This window comes from Pimephales promelas, chromosome 23 (genome assembly GCF_988280905.1).
Source record: "Pimephales promelas chromosome 23, fPimPro1.hap1.1, whole genome shotgun sequence".
Lineage (NCBI taxonomy): Eukaryota > Metazoa > Chordata > Actinopteri > Cypriniformes > Leuciscidae > Pimephales > Pimephales promelas.
The window spans coordinates 15,766,365-15,788,736 of record NC_142791.1 but is presented as its reverse complement, the minus strand read 5'-3'; the positions used below and the strand labels follow the sequence as shown (position 1 = coordinate 15,788,736).

The window sequence follows — 22,372 nt, the reverse complement described above, 5'->3', positions numbered from 1 at the left end:
ATATATATATATACTGTATATATACATACATACATACATACATAGATACATACACATACACTGTATCATCAGTGCTTTATAAATTACTATTATTGATTCCATCGGTTCCATCGATGTCCATGGTTAATCTTTACAGCACTATTTAGTGGCAATGTCATAGTTCAGTTATCTCATCTGGCCTTAGGTCATGTCTGTATGTAACTGCACTTCAGACCAGTGATGACACATAGCCTTTGTAATTACAATGTGTGGTGTACTATGGTATTGTATTCATTGTGTAATAAGTATATAGTTTGATTTGAATGGTTTGCACCCATTAAAAAACAAATGGTTACAAAGATTTGTGCTTATCAGGTCCAAGGATTTTAAATTATCAGGGAAATATTATATGGGGAGTAAATGGGAAACTCATCCCCTAAGATCCAGTATGTCATTGAGTAAATCAGATGCATACAGTCACTTTTCTAAGGACTATGGTATCCTCAGTTAACCTTGTCATGTTGGTCAGCCACAGTAATAAGCTAAGCTCAATGCTGTTAAAATGCTCTTCTGTTCTACAAGCTTCTTTAAGGGCTTGAACTGACGATGAACTAAAACATGACATAAAACCCCATGACATACGCAGACTGATTTGCATGTGTATTTAGGTTAACCCTCCTGTTATCCTCAAATCTGATAACACTTTTTACCCTCTGGGGTCAATTTGACCCCAGTAATTTAAACCTCCACAATATGTTTATTTTTTTTTACAAAGGTTTGTCTCAGTTAGTTTATGTCTTTGTTGATTACTTAAGTAATGTTTTAAGTTGACCTCAATATAACAACCAAAACAAATGTGTGTGAAATTTTAATATTTCTTCTGTTTTATTATACAACTAAAAGAGCCTGGGGTCAAATTGACCCCAAGGAACACCGATGCTACAAAATTTGTACAGGACTTTGAAAAAATATTAGCAGGTTAATTTTATGTTTACAGAGTTGTCCCCATTAAATTAGGAAAAGTCATTAAATTTGAAGCAAAAAAAAAAAATATATATATATATGTTTTTACAGACGTTAAACATTGAATGGGGTCAAATTTACCCCAAGGATAAGAGGAGGGTTAATGAAAAGCAGGAAGCTTTAAAAAGTGACACCATCAAATAGGGTGACCATATTTTGATTACCAAAAGCCAGGACACTTGGCCCGGCAAACAGATACTCAAATAATACTTGAAGTTTACTCAAAGATGCCTTATTCATTTCAATACATTTAAATTAGGCTATGCCTCCTCTGTATGGATAGGAAATTGGTATATTACAAGATATTCAGATAGGCTTCTTCATATTCAGATAGGTTACTCAACATGTTTTATTGCGACAGGTTTCAAAAATAATGAATGAAATAATGATAGAAATTATGTTTCTTCTGTATTAGAAAAATAATTATATACATAATAAATAACTAAAAGAAATACCTCCAAATTGAACAAAAATAGCTCTCACAAACTTACAAAAACGAACCAACAAAATATATTTATATCTATATCTTATATCTTCTCATCCAACTTTATTGCCAATCTGTTTATTTCCCAGCAGTTTTTTGAAAACCAGCGCATTTTAATCACTTTATAAAAAAAACAGCCTGGGCGGTCAGGACAGGACACGAAAACAGGACTGTTGGTCACCCTATCAAATACTGCATGTGTTACATTAGACAACTTGTGTTTAGAACAGGTCTTTCTGATTCTGATCGAAACCGAAACAGTGTAATGAACAACTTTGATGTATTTTTTGTAGTCTGAGAGGGAATCAATCCATTTTTACAGTTTATAATAAGCATAACTGAAACAGAAAGTCCTAATAATATATTTTAAATTCAATGAGAAATGCTAAGCAAATTGCCCAGTTCTATTGATTGACAAACACGTTTCACCAACAGATGGCAGCATATTTGTTTTCATTTTACATACATGGACATTTCAGTTCATAAAATTGGATTTATTTTTCATAATAAACATATTTGAAGTATGATTTTCATATAGCAGGCATATTTCCTGTAACAACACTAACGTTACAGTAAATGATGCACTCCAACCACTGTTAATATATAGGCTAAAGTGATGCTTAAGAGGGTCTAAACGTGGATCAATAGGCTGTTGATCCACCTCTACCTGTTAAGCAGAACTCGCTCTAACTTGTGTTGCTAGAAGGGAGAAAAGTGGTGACGATTTACACTATTTCCTATATCCTACACAGCCCGACTTGTGGTTTGAGCCCCACCAATAAGAAGTATTAAACCTCAAATAGCTATATCTGGTGTGACGCTTGAACCCTCGCCAGGCCTGGTGCGCATGCTTGTTTGTCACTTTAAATGCTCAAGCACAGAAGGATGGATTCTGATTGGCTGTCAGTGTTTTTATTATTCGTCAGCTAGAAAAAAAATCATTCTGAAAGTGATTCCAACGATATTGTTTCTCTGTGCCGTTATTGTTATAGCTGTGATGTGGACTGCTATTTTATATTTAGTATTTTTTAGATCTATATTTTTATTGTTACCATTATAGTTATCAACCGAACAGGCTTTCATACTCGTTTCCACCTGACACTCTCACTTATGGGGTTAGAATTGTTACATTATATTGGATTTATTTTTCATAATAAACATATTTGAAGTATGGTTTTCATATAGCAGGCATATTTCCTGTAACAACACTAACGTTACAGTAAATGATTATAGATTATAATCCACAAGAGATTCAAATAAATAAATAAATAAATAAATAAATGTTTCAAAAAGTCCACAAATGTCTGCGGTGAATCACAAGTAGTGAATGCCAGGCAGAGTTTTGTTTACGACATAATAACATATTTCTTTTTATTTGGAATGGAACAATTCTAACCCCACACTTGCTCCTCTGTGACTGTTAGATGTGGCCTTGTATGTCCGAGGAAGTTCAGTGCTGCCCTGAATATGCAATCTTGAAGTCTCCTCACCACCTTCCAATGATCAAGCTCTCTCTGTTGCTTGTCCCACATCACCCATGGTCACACAGGGCTGTAGCTATGGCACCCGGTTTGCTTTTGGCTCCCCTTCAGGTGGGGAGACCCTATTATGTCTGAAAAGACTGTCTACTCTTGAGGCCACAGATGCACAATTCTGTCATTAGGGGCTTTCGCACCGGGTAGTTCTTAGGAACTAGACACCAGGGTGGTTTCCTGAGAACTAATGGTTCCCATAGGGTTGCACTTGCATCGACAGAAGAAACTCTGGAGTGACATAAGCTGCGCTTGTTGTTGTGACTTTTATTTTGATGACAGCAGACCTTTATTTTGATGGTGCTGAGAACACCGGAGCCTGAGCTCACAGTGCTCACATTCTCTGTGTTCATTTTTTTTTTTTACAAAATATCTAACAGATAGAACTTTTGGACATAGACAGTAGACAGTAATGCAAAGGTATAAGTGTATGCCGTGTGGTTTATGTCCAGTGCTAGCTGAGCAGAAATACATAATGTTTGACTTGGTCCCCTATCAATTTGCCTTGGGTGTTCTCCTCAGCGTAAAGGTTAAGGGTTTAACCTGTTAACACTGTTTTCCATGTTCATAGAGCTGGTTTCTGGACAAAATATAGGCAATAATCTGTGTGTTTACCCTTTTACTGCCTTTTAAAAAATGGTGGTGTTTTGCGTGCGTTCAGCCAATCAGCGTACACTAACGTCACTGGAGGTAAATTAATTCCTCGAAAAAGAGTTCCTAGAACTAAAATCGTTCCTAGTTCCTGTGGTGCCAAAACATGCCAAGATCTGGGAACTTACGCCAATAAGGTTCCTCCAGTGCGAAAGCCCTTGTTCAGACACAGTCTCCTTGAAGGCATGAGGTCCTCAGTTCATCTTCCAAGACTGGAAGGCATTCTTCTCCCTCCTAGGTATATGTCAACCATCCTTTTTTCTGGTTACCAGTCTCAGACCAACTACCAGGTTGACTGGGAGTCTCTGGATCAGGACATCATCTTGGATTTGGGCTTACCATCTTCCACACAGATTTCAATTACTGGATTAAAAATAATTGTGATATTTGACATCATCAAAAATGTCAGGGGGATCCAACTGTCTAGATATCACCTGGAAAAAAAGAAAGAATTAATCTGAATGTTTTAAGTTTGGGCATTTTATACATTTTTATGTAAAATTTTAATTCATGAATATTTTGTCTAATTTTATCATTGAAAGACTGGTCAGCCAAGACAGGGAGTTCGTTGCAGTTCTTGAAAAGTAGATTCGGTTCAATAAAATATAGGGGACTTTGAGCTTTATACCCTTGCAGATCTTTTTTATGCTCAAAGGCTCAAACAGCAGCAATTGTCCCTTTTAAACAAATACCGGTATCTACTTGTTATTCACAAAACGACATACTTTGAGGGCATGCTATACGTAATCGAATTTTTTGGTCATCCTTAGTCGTGTTGGTATCATTCCAGTTCGACTCGCGATTTAGTTCAAAAGAACCGATTCAATGATTCGCGATCACGAATCAAACATCACTAAAAGAACAAACAGTCCGTCTGCCAGACCGGTGAGCTGAATGAAATGAGGTGAGGAAACGGCATGTGTTAATATACATTATGTCTGGTGTTTTTGTGTTATTCACATCTATGTAAAAATAGTATTTGTTTACGTTTTTATTTGCATGTAATGTTGGCTAATAATGTTACGTTAGTGACTTGCTTTGAGCAGTGGATTAGCTGATGAGCTAGTTAGCAGCAAAGCTAATGCTATAAAAAAAATAAACCAAGCAAATATCCTATCGCAATACTGATTTATTTATCAATTTAAAGGTTAACACCATTGTAGTGCAGACGTTACATATCTCCACAACCTTCATGTAATGTTACTTTTAATGCAATTACATATATATATATATATATATATATATATATATATATATACACATACATGCATACACTGCTATTAATATTCTTACACATGTTTGATCCGTTCATGCCTTTATTGATGATGTTGTCATGAAAAGATCATGTGGTCATGATTCACAGTTTAATTGAGGATTTAAGCAGTCCTGGACTATCTGTTGATGATGACATTTTGTTTATTGAAAATAATTTGTGATATGTTATTAATGATTTAAATTTAAAACCGCAATTGAGAGGGAAAAACTGTAAGCACACTGAAACTGTTTACTCTCATCTGCCTTTAGTCAAGTCAGAACTATTGGAGCATCATAACTATCAGCCTAAACACTTGTCTCATCAGCAAGGGCACATGCTTTAATTTGTGTGTGCTTGTGTCTTCCAGCAGATCAGGTTTCTGACCCCTCCATGGAAGAGGCCAGCGATGAGGGGCTTTTACTCAAAGCTGGATACCTCATCTTTGGGCATGTCTGTGCCTCTGAACCTGGCCGTGGAGACTGAGAAAGCTCAGGCCCTGCTCCAGACCTTCAGCACTGCCTCTCTGTTAGCCAGCGCAGGCCTGGGCGCTTTCTCCTTCCTCATCGACCACTTTCTGACGCTCCCCTTCATCCAACACCATCTGTGGCTCAGGGCTGTCCTTGATAACGCCGTCCATGGCATCATCGGACTCTGGTCCTGGGCCATCGTGATTGGGTTGAGGAAGAAAAGTGACTTCTATGAAGTCGTCTTGGCTGGGTTTCTGGCCTCTATCATTGACCTGGACCACTTCTACTTGGCTGGATCGTTATCGCTCAAAGTGAGACCTATTTGTGTCTTATATTAGCATCTGAAAACTGATTATTATTAATTTTTTCACTTGTACTTAAACGGTAATTACTTGCGTACACCGATTCCTAAATATTAAGTTAGGTGCCTGTGTAGGTAAGTCCTTAACTTTTTAAATGGTACAACAACGTCTTCATAATAATTATGCGTTGTCTTAAGTTTGGAGATGGACAAACATGAATCGCGATATAGCCTAATGCGCTCATTAAACTTCAAAAGACTGATTTCATTAAATAAATATGAGCGCTGCACGCTTCAGACTAAACGCTTGTAAATTTCTCTTTGTATCCCTTTATTAAGGAAAACGCATTCATTGATACTGTTTCACTGAAGTTTTCTTTTAATCCGTTCTTAAATATTTCATCTTAGCAGCATGTGATCCCTGGGGACAAAAACTAAGTGTCAAGCCCTGTTATTAATAATATAATAATCATAATTGGAATGAACAATTATTCTGGCAAGTAAAATAATTTATTATCCTGACCATAAAGGTTTGCCTGGAAACATAGCAGCTTGCCTAGAAACATAGCAATTTTTTTTTAATTAATTTTAGAGCCTCTTATGCTACATTTATACAGAAAAGTTGGCACAGAATTGTTTCTTTAGTGGCGTTTAGGTGTCTTTGCATAAACTGTTTAATGCTGCTCAAAGGAGCCATATACACACTTGCATTACAACTCTATTTTGATACTATAGTATGGGCTGAAGTGGGTCAGTGCAGGTATGATTTAGTCTGGCCTTTGTGGCATTTTGTCTCTTTACACTGAATTTTGAGCAGACATAGAGCAGCCTTAAAGGGTTAGTTCACCCAAAAATTAAAAATATTGTCATTAATTACTCATCCTCACGTCATTCCAAACCTGAAAGACTTTCGTTCATCTTTGGAACACAAATGAAGCTCTTTTTGATCTGAAAGATTTCTGTTCCTCCATTGACAGCTACGCAACTACTAAAAGCTACACTAAGTTCAAAAGGAGATTGTAAAACTAATCCATAGGAATTGAGCGGTTTTCATTGAGAAATTTCCCGAAGAGACTCGATCGCTTTATATGATGAACAGATTGTATTTAGGCTTTTATTCATGCATAAATATTCATCAACTCTCACATCACATCAGTTATGGTAAAGGGAAGCTCAAGCATGTTCGCTAGATGTGCAAGAACTAATGAGGTTTATTCTTGTTACGCAGCATGTTTGATAGGGCTGGGTAATAAATATCGATTTCTCAATATTAATCGATTCTCATTTTTACGAACCGATATCGATTCTTAAATCTCAAAAATCGATTAGTCATCCTGTTTCATTTGAATGAATGGAACATTGTATCGCAGCTCCGCGCATCCAAAAAAACGTTCTAGATAACTCTAGAGCATCGCTCTAATAACTCGAGAGAGTTATTTATATATTTTGCTAAATATGTACATCATATTACATATGCATTATAATCTTAATGTTCTTCAATATTTAATGCATATTTGAATAAATCTGGCAAGTTTTTTATGACAGCCACCATATAAATGTTTATATTTGATATAATCTTCTTATTATAAAAAATAAAAAAAGTATAATTTAAGTGTTTGAAGGTAATAATGAACTGTTTTGTAGCTATACAAATTAGGCTAATGAAGCCTAGTAGGCTACAACTAGACTCCCATAGTTTACAGCACTAGTTAGGAGATTTGATTTCCTTGAGAAAATTTGCCATTTATTATAACTGATATCCAAAATAATCAATATTGAATTGAATCGAATCGGGATCGAAATTGAATCGAATTGCAAGCTTGTGAATCGAAATCGAATCGAATTGTGAAATTTGTGTCAATACCCAGCCCTAATGTTTGAGCTTTTGCAAGAACCAATGAGGTTCATTCTCGTGTTTTGAAGGGTTGGACGTGTCATTTTGGGCTTTTTAGGATACCGGTGCCAAATTGATATATTTAAACATCTGTAGAAATAATATTGCACATGTAAATAGGAATACTTCGTCATAGAAACTGTAACATGGGAAACAACGCTGAGCATAAAATACCTGTTTTGTTACTCCAACCGGCCCCAAGCGTCAGCAGCAACAGCACATTCAAGTTTGCCTTCGAAGAGAGGGAATACTAAAGTGGCCCCTTGAGGAAGTTCTAGATGTCTTTATCCTGTAATAAAAACATGACAAACTATTTAGTGTCTAACAGTTCAAATGATGATGGTTTGCCACCTTTCTTTTTAAGCATAAGCTCATAATGGAAATAGAAAATGCTTGATATTGTTTTTCCAGATCTCTATATTGAACTTGCGGAATCAACAATAAAATCTATGTTAATTTAACGACAAGCAGGTGAAAGAGACACATTTAGCCGTTTAGCCCCATAGACTCCCATTCATTCTGCTCTCGCCCGCGATCACCCCCAGTGGAATTCTAATGGAACTGCAACCAGGATGATACACAATGGGGCTAATAGGAAGTGCCAAGGCTCTCCGTTAGACGGGCTCTGGTCACGGCCACAATGATCAGACACACCTGAATTAATCAAACTTGGCCAATAATGGCAGACAGGAAACAAAGGAGCTGGCTTAAGTTCAGGAAGTAGTGCAGCTGTGCATAAAGCCAGTTGCACTGATGCTACCAGGTTATGGGATGGCCAAAACATTCAACCTTTAAATGCTTCAAAATCTTCAGTGCAACATTCATATTGCTGGTGTTGTCTACTGTAGCAGCTACAACATTTGTGTGTATCTGGAATTTCTCTAGATTTATCTTGTCTGCCACCAGGAGGCCTGCCTGTGACTCATACACAGCTTTGTTGTCTAGCACCTTCTTAATGTGGCCTTCACTGGTAGGGTTGGGTATCGAGTATCGATTGGAACCGAGACTAACTTTTCGTTTTTCCCGGAATCGTTCAAAAGTTAAAATTTCGATTCCTAGTTTCGATATTCACAGTCCGCCGAGCGGAAGAAGAAACCGCTGAACAACACCAACGAAGAAGCGTCCACCGGAAGTGTTGGCATAACCACGCGAGTCGAACATGAGTACCTTACGTCGGCGATCCAAAGTGTGGCTTCACTATTCTAGAAATAACGAAATCTCGGCAAAATGCAAAATTTGTGACAAAAGGAGTATTTTTACAGAAGGAGTATTTCCTTCAGAAAGACCGTTGGTTAGCAAGGTTAGCTAAACTTTTTTGACCCTGCCTTTTAAAAGAATCAGAATTGAGAATCGTTAGGAACCGGAATCGAAACAAGGAATCGGAATCAGAATCGTTCAAATTCAAACGATACCCTGGTGTAGTGCACCGTAACTGTTAAATGGTGGTCCTGTGCCACTTGAAGCAAGAACCAATCAGGTTTGTTCTTGTTAGGCAGCAAGTTTGAGCTTCAGCAAGAACCAGTGAGGTTCATTCTCATGTTGCGTAGCACGTTTGAGCTTCAGCAATAACCAATGAGGTTCATTCTCGTGTTACGCAGCACGTTTGAGCTTCAGCAATAACCAATGAGGTTCATTCTCATGTTACGCAGCACGTTTGAGCTTCAGCAATAACCAATGAGGTTCATTCTCATGTTGTGTAGCACATTCGAGCTTCAGCAAGAACCAATGAGGTTCGTTCTTGTGTTACGCAGCACGTTTGATCTTCAGCAAGAGCCAATGAGGTTCGTTCTTGTGTTACGCAGCACGTTTGAGCTTCAGCAAGAACCAATGAGGTTTGTTCTCGCATATACCAAGCAGGTTCGTTTAAACTTTTGTTTGTTCGCTGATCAATGATTAAAAAAGGCTAAATTAAATCTGTTCATCATATAAAGTGATCAAGTCTCTTGAGAAAATATTGACTAAACCATACAATTCATATGGATTCATTTTAGATCTTTATGAAACTTCTGAAGTCAAATTGGCAGTTGCGTAGCTTCTAGTGGGGGGACAGAAAGCTCTCCGATTTTATTAAAAAGATTCTTGTTTTTCAAAGATGAACGAAAGAAAGTCTTACGGGTTTGGAACGGCGTGAAGGTGAATGACAGAAATTTTATTTTTGGGTGAACTAACCCTTTAACTCCGTGGTGTAAATATGAACACCCCCTGTTGTCCAATAGAAAATTTGAAAGTTTTCAGGCTACATCTTAAGATTTTTTTTTTAAATTAATTTACTTTTAAATATAGATAGATTAATATATTCAAAGATGACTAAGTGTCCACTGAGTTAAAAATATATATATATAATTTAAGTTTTTAAATTAATGTGGGATCTGGATTTGACCAGTTTGATCCCTTTTGCTCAGGTGATGAAATAATCAGTTTACCGCATTTCTACAGTGACATCAGTTATGTAAAAGGTTTGCTGCATTTTCACTGCAAGTGCAGCAAATGAAACAAAAGCATGGACTGTGGTCCTGACCGTAAGCTTGTTGTTCCTCTCCCCCAGGCTGCTGTGAATCTGCCGCACAGGCCTCCTCTGCACTGCTCCAGCCTGATCCCACCGCTGTGCGTGTCTCTGCGCCTCCTCATGTGGGCTTGTCGGCTCAAGGACTCCTGGTGCTCCCTGCCCTGGATGCTGTTCATCTCGCTGACGTCACACCACATCCGCGACGGCGTCCGCCACGGCCTCTGGGTGTTTCCGTTCGGCAACACGGCGCCCATCTCCTATTGGCTGTACGTCACCATCACAGCCACCCTCCCTCACCTGTGCTCCGTGCTCATGTATCTGACCGGCACGAGAGACATGATCTCCACCAAACACGGAGTCGCCATAGACGTCTGATACACTGTCTTAATTGTGGATGTTTGTTCGTTTGTTTATGGTTCCCAGCACAAACGTGGCACTGGAAATATTTTATCAGCTCTTCTCTGCATCTTTGCCATTCCAACACTATTTGTCCTTTTTCCTTCAGAGATTTCCAGTCTGTTTGATACTTTTAACTACTGTAGTTGTTCAGGTATCAGTGTGAAATCAGGTTGCATTGACTGAAGACTGTGAATATTTTAATATGTGAGGTTTAGCTTTGGGCGAAGTTACATTCTAGATCTATTTTGCAGCATTTTTAGTACAAAATTTCCTATAAAAATCGATCTCCGAGCAAGTAGAGAAGTGACAAGAAATTTTGCAGGTTTTTGACCAATTAATTAAGGAATTTCAGTGTATGTATGTAAATATACACACAGTAGTCAACATTTGAAGTGGATCAAAGCCTTTCACCAAAGTTATACATGAATTTTGAACAATACCTGTTCTTGTCTTAGAAGTTCGATACACTTTTGATCCACTTCACATTTTTGCTACTGGTACCCTGGTGGGTTTTTTTTTTTTTTCATAGAAAAGGCCTCAAAATACAAACTATTTTGAATGGATTATTTTTATGTTTGCTCTACATATCTTCTGATCTGGATCCAAATTCTCAGTTATAGTATTAGATAATATTTAATGTTGGTTAATATTTAATAGATTCATTTTAGCCAGTATAGCAATAGTAATACCTACATAATGTATATTAAAACACCACCCAAAGGCTTCAGTGAGCGATTTGAGTGAAAAATATAAATAAGCAAATTGTTTGCATTATCAATCAATTTTTGCCAAAATAAAAGGCCTATTAGAGTCGCTTTCAAAACAAGCAGCTTTCTGTTGGCAAATCTGTATAACTAACTTAAATACTGGGAAATCTTTCAGCCTCTTGCAAATCCCGATCACTTCTATTACTGCTCATTAATGCCCATGATGATACTAGTTTAAAGTAGTAGTTAACTTAAAAAAAAAAAAAAAAAAAAACATTTGCTAATAATTTACTCGCCCCCATGTAATCCAAGAGGTCCATGTCATTCTTTCTTCAGTCGAAAAGAAATTAAGGTTTTTTGATGAAAACATTCCAGGATTTTTCTCCATATAATGGACTTCAATGGGAACCAAACGGTTCAAGGTCCAAAAGACAGTTTCAGCACAAACTGTTCAAAGAGCTTTAAACGATTTCAGACGATGGTAGCGGAATCATTGTCAATATTCGATAGATGGTCTTATCTAGCGAAACAATTGCTCTCTTTTTTTTTTAAAAAAGTAACAAAGTTTAAGTTTTATAAGCTAAAATGTTCGCCTTGCTCTGTTCTTTGATGCGTGACTCTCCTATTCAAACTCGTACATCAAAATGAATGAATCTTTTCCCGAGTCAACTCCAAATGAACCAAATGACGCGAAAAAAAGATTCGTTTGAGTTCGATCAGAAGAGTCACGAACGCGCATCACAGAAAAGAGCAAGGCGACCATTTGCTCTTATAAAACTTAAACTTTGTTACTTAAAAAAAAAAAAAAATAGCAATATTTTCACTTGATAAGACCCTTATTCATCGTCTGAAATCGTTTAAAGCCCTTTGAACAGTTTGCAGTTTGCACTGAAAGTGTCTTTTGGACCTTGAACCGTTTGGTTCCCATTGAAGTCCATTATATCAGCATAAGTTTTTTTTTTTTAAAAATGAACTACTCCTTTAAAAGTTGTAATGTTATTAATGCTATTGAAAAAATAAAGGACTTAAACTTGATGGTTAAATAAAATGTGCTTTTAAATCTAGTGCGCTTAATGTTGGTAGCGGAATCATTGTGAATATTCAATAGATGGTCAGGAGACGCCTTTATAACCCTTATTTGAAAGCTTCAGCATCGTGTTCATATTAGACTTGTCTATTCAAACAATGGCATTTTATTGCATTGATTTTCCAGAGGAGCCACAGGCACGAGGCTGGATTCACACTCGACTCGCGATGCGTCATGCGTCCAGGAATAGGCATTGAGAATGGATGTGTGTGTTGATGGTCTTAGTGCTTGTGCGAGGTGATTTGGTGTTGTGTATTTGCAGTTGAAGGATGTGTTTCTCTTAGAAAAACACTGCTAACATGGAAAACTCCCTAAGGAATCGGATAACCTTTTAAAACAGTAATGCTTTCTGTTGCTAATGAAGATTATTGCTGCCTTTTTAGCCACAGGCTTCGGAATAACTGTAAATACTTGCCAACTTGGGTTTTATTTCCAAACCACTTGGAACTTTTTGAAATGATTAAATTAGAGCAGATATTAACCGTCTTTGTATGCAAACTGCAATTCTTCTTGGCAATTAATCCAGCTCCACCGGTTCATTTTGGTTTTATTTAGTTGTTGTTTTAATACATATGTGAAGTGCAAACATGTTCCTGAAAGCTTCAGATCTTGGGACTCAACGCTCACCTCTGCTTTTTTCCTGGTCAAATTATTAATCAGACATTGTTCAATATTAGCATTTACAGTAAAGCGCATTGTTGAAGTTGGCATTGTGATGTACAATTTTTCTTATTATTTTATTTATTTTTTTTGTAAACTTTGTTCTTAATATTTTTAATAGTGTACTAGGGTTATGTTGTGGCCAAAAATATTGATTCAATAATTTAATCTTTGTTTTCACGTTTTGTCTACATTCCCTGCACCCATTTCAAACAATTAATTTCCAATAAATGGACACAGTTTGTATTTGTCTGCTAAACTAATTCTCATCAAGATTATTTTAAGATTTTGAAAATGTCTGTTCAAACTTTTGTGTGAGTGTGTGAAATGCTGAGTTGATTTAAATGGATCAGGAAACACATGTATTACTGTTGTCAAAAAGTTGATTGGCTTTGAGTAACTGCAGTGTACTGATATTTTGATTAGTGATAGTAATGCGCATTTATTTATTATGGTACTAAGGGTAACAATGTTCAATAATAAACAGCAATTTCAAGAGGGTCCTCACACCATCGGTGCTCGGGCCCTAAATATTTTTGGTTTGACTGGTTGAGTTGTCAAGGCCTTTTCAAACCCCCAGAGGGAGCTGTAGACCAACTCCAGAAAATGTATTTTGTTTCTTTGTTTTAATTTTTTTGTAAGTGGTGTAAATATTTTATTTTTTATTATTTATATGCTTTTTTGCACTTAATAGAGTTTTGTCAATAATGTGATGTTTATGCATTGTCAAGAAATTACTGAAAGCATTATTTCTGTCACCAGGCACACTAAAGGTGCATTTGCACTCTTCTGTTGTAATTGGTTTCGTTCTTTATTTGTTGCTTCTGAAGCCTTTGGTTTTGAACAGCCGTGATGAAGCTTAATTATGTTTAGAAATGCTGTTGTCTTCTCGGGCATTTGTTTAAGAAAAACTTCACAGTTAAGTCAAGATAATGGTAGGGTAAGTTTGGAAAAGGTGCCACACTTAAAAACAGTGTGTGTTTACTGGTAAATTGTAACATTTCGAGATGAGTTCAGCATGTACAGGATGGTGATGCATCGTCCAATATGTTATTAAAGGGACAGAAAAGCACTGTCGTCATTTACTCACTCCCATGTACTTCCAAACCTGTATGATTTTCTGTGAAACACTTAAGATATTTTTTCAGTGCTAAACATTGGTGAGTAGGGTGAGTAAATGATGCCAGGACATAAGTTATGTTTTTGGGTGAACTATCCATCCCTTTAACGAATTTCAAATGGCAATAAACTATTAATTCAAGTTGAATCGTTCTACTTAATCAACGGTATAGGTTATGAATAATGATGTTTTGAAATATTATACCGGGACGCCTAAATTTACTTAACTATGTTTCTATTAAATCCTAATCTAAAGGTCTAAGACTTCTAAAGAGATATTCTACCCCTGTTTTGTGTTACAAATTATGTAGGAAGAGTAATTGATGAATTTATCACAAGAGTGCGCCTCAAAAAATCTGCATCATAACAGGAGTTTTGACCTTTGTCACAAAAAGTCGATGCACCCACTTTTAATCATTGAAACTTCTGTTTTTTATGCGAAAAGTTCATAATAAAACATATAACCTAGTATTTTTCAATAAAAAAAAAAATATAGTATAATATTATCCTCTAAAAATGATAATGTTTATATTTATTATCCTCTAAAATATAATATTATTTTTTATCGCCTTTTTTATTATATCTCATATTTTAGTAGTTATCATAAATTAGGTATCATTTGAAAGCTTATAAACTCAGAACTCATCGTGTGAAAACGGTTTTTATAATTGAACATTGCGTTACCATAGAAGCAGTACTTATTTTATCAGGCTCCTCCCCTTTTGGGCATCATTATATTTCAAAATTTATGATCAAAACCTTTTCTAATCTTGACAAAACACATATTTTCAGAAAGGTCTTAGTCTCAAGGTTCCAAATTTTGACAGAATTGATATTTGGACAGAAATGTATTAATTTGTTAAGGCAGAATGTATACAACTAAATTCAATGGAATTCAATGGCACACGGTGGCTATTTTTGGTACAACGCCTAAACAAAATCTCATGGGAACTTCAATTTTTGTGAATCCAACTTCAAATTTGGAACATAACTTGGTTAGATTTATGGCTTTGATTTTATAGTAATTTTAGAGTAAAAAAATATTTGTAAAATATACATTTTATATAAAATACAAAATATATAGTACAGTATAGTTGATTATTTACTGTCAATTTAAACTTCCATAACTTTTTCATGCTTTCATTTAAAGTGTTTTCTTTAAAACAAGACCAAACTTGGGTATATATTCCAAAACATTCTAAAATTAAAACCATTTAAGTTTGAATAGTGCATTTTAAGCCCCATTCTCAAAAAGGGGGGTGACAGCTAAAGGGTTAAAATAATGAACACTGTGAAAGCATCTAAATATGTCCACATTATTATACTTCAAATATCACCTACTACTATTACTACTATAATATTCTAATATCACATTTAATGTAGTGTGTAATATACCTGTTAGTGAAATGTAAAAGATCAAGATGCAGGTTTTGTGTCCAAAAAAAAATTAAAAAATGCTGAATTGTCTGAAAAGAGTCGTCAGTAATTCTAGTCTTTCTTCTTGCTCTAATCTATATAGGTTGGTTACAAATTTGCATAAAGCTGCTTCAGTGGCCTATGAACAACTTTTTTCTTTGACCTGCCCTCAAACACTAGCTTTAGCTGGGACTGGAAGAGTTTGGTTTGTGTTGTCGACGACATGTCAACCAATGGATGAGGACTTTCTTAAATTGATACTGCAAAACAGACTGTTCATACCAGTGGGTATCAAAATCTGAGGAAGATCCGGAGCTGAAATTCAGTTGTATGGGCGTTTGGTTGTAAGAGAAAGACCAATCACAACAGACTGGTTTATCTGACCAATCAAAGGAGAGTCGACCAATCACAACAGACTGGGTCATCTGACCAATCAGAGCAGAGTAGATAATCATAACAGACTGGGCCATCTGACCAATCAGAGCAGAGTAGATAATCACAACAGACTGGGCCATCTGACCAATCAGAGCAGAGTAAACTAATCACAACAGACTGGTTCATCTGACCAATCAGAGCAGAGTAGATAATCATAACAGACTGGGCCATCTGACCAATCAGAGCAGAGTAAACTAATCACAACAGACTGGTTCATCTGACCAATCAGAGCAGAGTAGATAATCATAACAGACTGGGCCATCTGACCAATCAGAGCAGAGTAGATAATCATAAAAGACTGGGCCATCTGACCAATCAGAGCAAAGTAGATAATCATAACCGACTGGGCCATCTGACCAATCAGAGCAGAGTAGACCAATCACAACAAACTGGGCCATCTGATCAATCAAAGCAGAGTAGACCAATCATATGAGACTGGCTCATTTGACCAATCATAGCAGAGTAGACCAATCACAACAGACTGGGCCATCTTACCAATCAGAGCAGAGTAGACCAATCATGACAGACTGGGTCAACTGACCAATCATAGCAGAGTAGACCAATCACAACAGACAGGGCCATCTGACCAATCAGAACAGAGTAGATAATCATAACAGACTGGGCCATCTGACCAATCAGAGCAGAGTAGATCAATCACAACAGACTGGGTCATCTGACCAATCAGAGCAGAGTAGACCAATCACAACAGACTTGGGCCATCTGACCAATCAGAACAGAGTAGATAATCATAACAGACTGGGCCCTCTGACGGTTTCATTTTATCTACATCTCTAATAGAGTATTCAGCCCGTTCTCATCCAAATGCGTCATATACCGACGCTTTTGCCAAAGCGTATACATCCAATGCACATGGCACCCTTTAGCGTCAATATGAGACGCAGATATATATGGGCCAGAAGGCGCCTCCTAGTGGTCTAACCCTAACCCTACCCCACACCTAAACCTACCCTTAACCGAAGCGTGCTATATTGATGCCATGTGCGTTGAATGTATACGTATTGTCAAAAGCGTCACTATATGACGCCCTAGGATGAGAATGCATTGGAGTATTAGTAGACTGGTAGGGTTAGGGATAGAATAAGTTGACATGTAGTTGCAAAGTTACTTATAGTTAGTAGATTGTCTGTTGGAGGAGCATCATAATAAAGAGTTGGCAGATATTAAGCAGACAGTCTACTAATACTAATGACAGTTAGTTGACATGTAGTTGCCGAGCGCCTGGCTTTTTTTACTGGTCGCCGAGAGTTGTATAATGTTTAACTTTGGATAAAACGCAGCGCTCATCACTGTCACTTTTTACCCAGCCGTCCAATCACAGTGGAGGAAGGGCGGGACTAATACCACACTGACCAACTGTCACAACATTCTCTCAGTACATCTACATCAACCAGCAGAACTAAACGAACAAAATGCACGAAAAATAAATTTTTGGTATAAAAAATTATCTGCGAAATCATTTACAAGTAAACTGTGCTGCAGATATTCTGTATCATAGCAACGAAACGTCTCAACAGAAAAAAACGCTGTGCTGCCAAAGCGCTCTCAAGCGCCCAAAGCACGGTGTCTTCAGCAGAGCGTCTAGCGTTTTCAGATGGCTAAAAATGCTTTGGTGGACACACGGTCTTATAGTCAACAGAATGCTCAAAAGGGACCATCAAAATAAAGTGTGACCCAACTGACCAATCAGAGCAGAGTAGACCAATCACAGTAGACTGGTCTACTCTGCTCTGATTGGTCATATATATATATTAGACTATACATGTATAGTCTATATATGAATAAGATAATGTATATTATGAGAAAAATGATTATTTTCTGACCTTGGTTGCAAAAAAATAAATAAATAAGGAACCTTTAATATCTTTAATCTAAACATTAAATCAGTGACAATTTTATGTTAAAGTGTGTATAAATGTGTCATGAGGAATCTTTATCTATTGCTATTAACATTATTTAAAACACCAAATCAGGGTTTTAATATGCAGCATAAATGATCCAGAAGAACAAGTAAATATTAGGACTATATCATTTAAGGTCAGTATAACATGTAAATCCCAACAGACTACAAATCGCCACACTCAAATATTGGAGGTATATTATTTTACCAAATCCTTGGCCGAGTAACAGCAGGCTAATTTTGCTGTATAAACTCAATGAGCAACTAAATCCCTTGCCTGATTTTCATGATTAAATATTTGTAAATTGGTTGGAAGCGAGTCGCTGAATTTTCCCGTGGAAACAAACTGACAGTATCAGTGAAAAGATCTGTCACCGATCCATGACTACAGTTGTTCTTCACGTAAGAAAATCATACACACTTTATCTTCACATAAAATAACTTTTATTTCACAAAAATATAAACAGGGGAATAATAAAACAGCTTATGTTGTACAGAAAAATATACTATATACATTTACTGTGGACGCCTTTGTGTTCACCTTTCCCTCTTTAACAGGCAACAGTAGTCCATCCCAATACATCTGGATTTGACAATGCATGCAACATTATAAAAAAAAAAGCAAAAAGCAAACGGTAAACTATACATATTTTTCTCCAAGAGCCTGTCCTGCTTGAAGTATATTCTCTCCATCCTGCCAGGAACAGAGGATTTCTCATCAATCGGTTTGTTTCCTTTGGTTGGTGTTTCTGGAATCTCCTCAAACTCGATGGTCAGTGTGGAGTGACTATAACTGCATGCCATTAATGTGCCACTTTATAGACACAGTTATACGATAGAGGTCTAAAAATAAACAAAAATCGGATATTTTTGGCCTGTTGTAGTGTTCGGACGCTTTACTGAAGTGGTTCTCAACACAGCTGCAACAAAACCACGTGGATATCGATTGCAATCAATTGGTGTTTTAGTGAAAATCCACACACTAGACAGACATAAAATTGAGGCGAGAACATCAATGCGACCCAGGCCACATTAAATATGTATTTGCAATGAGGATAAACATAATTTGTGGGGCTCAGTTTTATGGTTCCCAAGAGCACAGAAATGTTCAGTTTTATAGTTATATTAATACATTTCAATGTTTGATTTTAATCATTTTTGTTTAGTTTTTAAGATAAACAATTTGGTACTGCGTTGGGCGCCACATGAAGTCATGGAGCAAAACCAGTTGAGAACCACCAATTTTACTGAATGTTGATAATCCTCATATAAACTAAATCAAAAAATGCAGTCTTGAATAACACTAACCAAATCTATGTGCTCTCAACATGCGAGACAACTTCAACCAAAGCAGGGAAGGAAGAAAATATGACCAACTAAACGTTAAAACCAAGAGTGTCAAGTCTCAAATATGAATGACTGACAAAACCAAACCAGTCTTTGTTTTTTTGCATTGGAAAATATTTTATGATGCATAGGTTGGAGAATCAAAATCTATTTCAAAGGGTATATCATAACAGCACAGATCCCAGTCAGTAAAAAGCCAGTCAGTAAAATCTCTAGAAATACACAAATCATCTTGCTGGTGGAAAGGAAACAGGCAAAAAAAAAAAAAAAAAGAAAAAAAAGAAAATGGTGCAAAAATGCATAAAGATACACTCAAAAATGATATGTTGTCTTTAATTAACTTTTTTATGTCAACAGGTTCCACATAACTGGGTTACGTTAAATAAACATGTATGTAACTTCAACATAATGGAATTAAGTAGTTTTAAGCGATGAACACTGAAGCAGTGTTAAAGTTAATGAGATAATGTGAATAATTGAGGGATGATTGATCATTATTGAAGACACCTGATGGAGTTTGCAAGTCACCATTATGGTGATCAATGTGTGTTTTAATTGGGCTCTTAATCAACTTTAACATTGCTTTAGTGTTCATTTAACACTGCTCAGAGCTTAATTGGGACGCTTAAAATGAATTATTCCTTGATGTTGAAGTTACAAGAACAAATTATGTTTGTTTAACGTAATCCAGTTGTGTGGAACCTGTTGACATAAAAAAAAAAGTTCAATAAGGCCAACATATCATTTTTTTTTGAGTGTATGTTAAAAAAAAAAAAATAATAAAATAAAAAAAAAAACATCTGGCAAACTTCTTAAGTCAATATGTATGCCAGGTTCAGACTTCAGACATATTTCTGTCTGTTATGATAGTCACTGTGTCAGATTATACGATGTTCCTAAATTCTTGTCGTGTCGTGGTCGGTCAGACTGCACATTGCTTCCCAACCAACCATCGCCTGTCGTTTTTAGCAACGTGTGTGATGTCATTGAGGTGGAACTAGCGACTGACTTCTAGAAACAAGAACGTAAACAATAGCCACCGTTAGCATAATGCTAATTCCACAACTCACCCTGTTTCTAAGGTGGCAAACGATAGTGGAAGCGCTTCAGAAACTGTGCGAGTTCTCGAATTAGCATTAAGCTAACGCGCTGCCTTGAGGAAACATAATAAAGGCAGGAGTATTGTCGATATATAGTAGCATAATTAAACATGCTAGTTTTTGGCTGTGTCCCCTATACCCTTAAATAGGGCACTATTTGAGGGAATCAGCCATTTGTAGTGATGCCCGAAACAATAGTGTATGTTATCGAGTACACTCATTCAATCCCATAATACACCACAATAAGGAGTGTACAACCAATGTATGCTCAACAGCTAGCTAGAGAATACCCATAATGCACTGTGAGAGTCCGATTCTTGCGTTTATGACGCCCATTGTTGTTTATGAATCACCAACACACTACGTCAAACGGATCGAGCCAAAATCACGTACTCTGAATCCGACGTTAAAAGAAATTATCACAGTGACATCTTAACAAATATTACAAAAAATTGCCCAAGTTATTTTCAATTGCTTTGGAGATAGTAACTTATATATAACACAATAACCATTTTATGACTCTGTTTGGACAATGTTCATTATGTTTGTTATAGGAAGGATACGTACTGTATGCTAAAATCTTATAATTCAATAAAATCATACATTTTAAAAGAATTACAAAATAAACGCATGCATTGAGCTTTATGACACTGGAGAGCAATGTACAACATAGCAGTATGCTGTGTGGAAACTATTATACAGTATAACTGCATAGATGTATAACAAACAATATAACTTTATAGAATTTAATATCGCGGATATCTATTAGCTTCCACAGAAAAAGTCAGCTTTAATAGCCTTACAAATGTGTATATGTGACATCGTAAGACTGATTTACATTCATGTCTCGATTCAATGCTTTTATAAAGGAAAGTCAGAGAAATTGAATGCATTTGTTGCATTGAAGGTCATTTTTTGGGGCGAGTTGAACACCAGCCAACCGAAAGTTTTGAATCGTTACTGGCGTAAACTTTCAAAACATGAACTCGTGATGAAAATGCATTTTTACGGGAGTTATTACCGAGAACTTGAGGCTGGCTGGAAGCTAACCAGACCAAAACAATCAACTGCAGATGCGTCCACCTGTCATTAACTTCGTTTCTTGTGGAGAGATTTCGCAAGAAAAAAAAGACAAAGCCGTCTTTGTGTCGTCCATCGTTGGAGTGCCAAGAGTTTCTGTCTTCCAAAGATAGCAGCTGTCTAAAGTTATACAGAGTGTCTTTTTCGCCAGACGAGTGAGTTTGAGGACTGAAACACTGACGAAGACACTTTCTCCATAATGCCCCGTATGCTGCGCACAAAGCCAAGACTTTTCACAGCGTTCCATGCGTCCCCAGTGGAGAATATCGGGAAGAAGGAATTACACAAAAATATGTTTTTCATTTACCGTCAGCAGAAGAAAGCAAAGAGACAAAGAAATCCTTGTGTTTTTCCATTGCGTTGTGCTACATTGTAGACTGTACATGTTCACAGTTGACGTCCCTCAGAGCTCTGCTGAGAGGAGAGGTGTATTGTGGGTAACGGAGTCTGTCAGCTGTGGTGGCAGTGGTGGTGGTTCCCTATACTGATGCCCTATGAGGGCTGACCTGGAGACGGACAACTTCTCAAATCTAGAGTTAAACGACAAAAGTTAAACGAACAACAGTTAAAAGAAATTAATGCTTTTATTCAGCAAGCATTCATTGAATTGATCAAAAGTAATGAGATATATATATATATTTTTTTTTTTTTAATAAATAAATTTTTTTATGCGTCACAACCAGCACATTAAACAGCACTGTTGTCACCATTGATAATAATAAGAATTAATAGTTATTTTAAATTGTCATAATATTTCACAATACCACTTTTTACTGTATTTTTGATGAAATAAATGCAGACTTGAGTGAGTGAGTTTATGAAAGCTCATTTCTGCCATGGAATAAAAAAAAATAAAAAGAAGGTAATTTTGACTTTTTATCTGAAAAAGAGTCAGAATTGGGAGAAACAAACTCGCAATTTGAGAGAAAAAGTCAGAAGTGTCAGATATAAACTCATTGAGTTACTAGAGAAAAAGTCAGAATTGTGAAATAAAAAGGAAATTACTATTTTT

At 36.5% G+C, this 22,372-nt stretch overlaps 2 protein-coding genes across 4 annotated transcripts in view; one reads left to right on the top strand and one right to left on the bottom strand.

Annotated features, from left to right (window-relative positions):
* Nucleotides 1–4,417: 4,417 nt before the first annotated feature.
* Nucleotides 4,418–14,035, top strand: tmem267 (transmembrane protein 267). 2 transcript variants are annotated; one of them, XM_039675599.2, is made up of 3 exons: nucleotides 4,418–4,573; nucleotides 5,292–5,702; nucleotides 10,132–14,035. In XM_039675599.2, exons 2-3 carry the CDS (start codon nucleotides 5,331–5,333, stop codon nucleotides 10,465–10,467), a joined length of 708 nt encoding a protein of 235 aa, XP_039531533.1. In that variant the 5' UTR covers nucleotides 4,418–4,573; nucleotides 5,292–5,330; the 3' UTR covers nucleotides 10,468–14,035. The 2 variants fall into 2 exon arrangements, with proteins under 2 accessions (XP_039531533.1, XP_039531534.1); XM_039675600.2 differs by having other exon boundaries at nucleotides 4,419–4,573; nucleotides 5,295–5,702.
* A 4,219-nt stretch (nucleotides 14,036–18,254) lies between these two features.
* The window catches only part of il11ra (interleukin 11 receptor subunit alpha), a 39,868-nt gene continuing 35,750 nt past the window's right edge, over nucleotides 18,255–22,372 (bottom strand). For both annotated transcript variants that reach the window (XM_039677537.2, XM_039677539.2), the window contains exon 12: nucleotides 18,255–21,890. The gene's annotated coding sequence lies outside the window, so the exon portion shown is untranslated. The remainder of the gene's footprint in view (nucleotides 21,891–22,372) is intronic.

Coding starts and splice junctions, on each gene's coding strand:
- tmem267 (XM_039675599.2), top strand. CDS start 5,331: ATGAGGGGCTTTTACTCAAAGCTGGATACCTCATCTTTGGGCATGTCT. Junction 5,703..10,131: donor CTGGATCGTTATCGCTCAAA/GTGAGACCTATT, acceptor CCTCTCCCCCAG/GCTGCTGTGAATCTGCCGCA.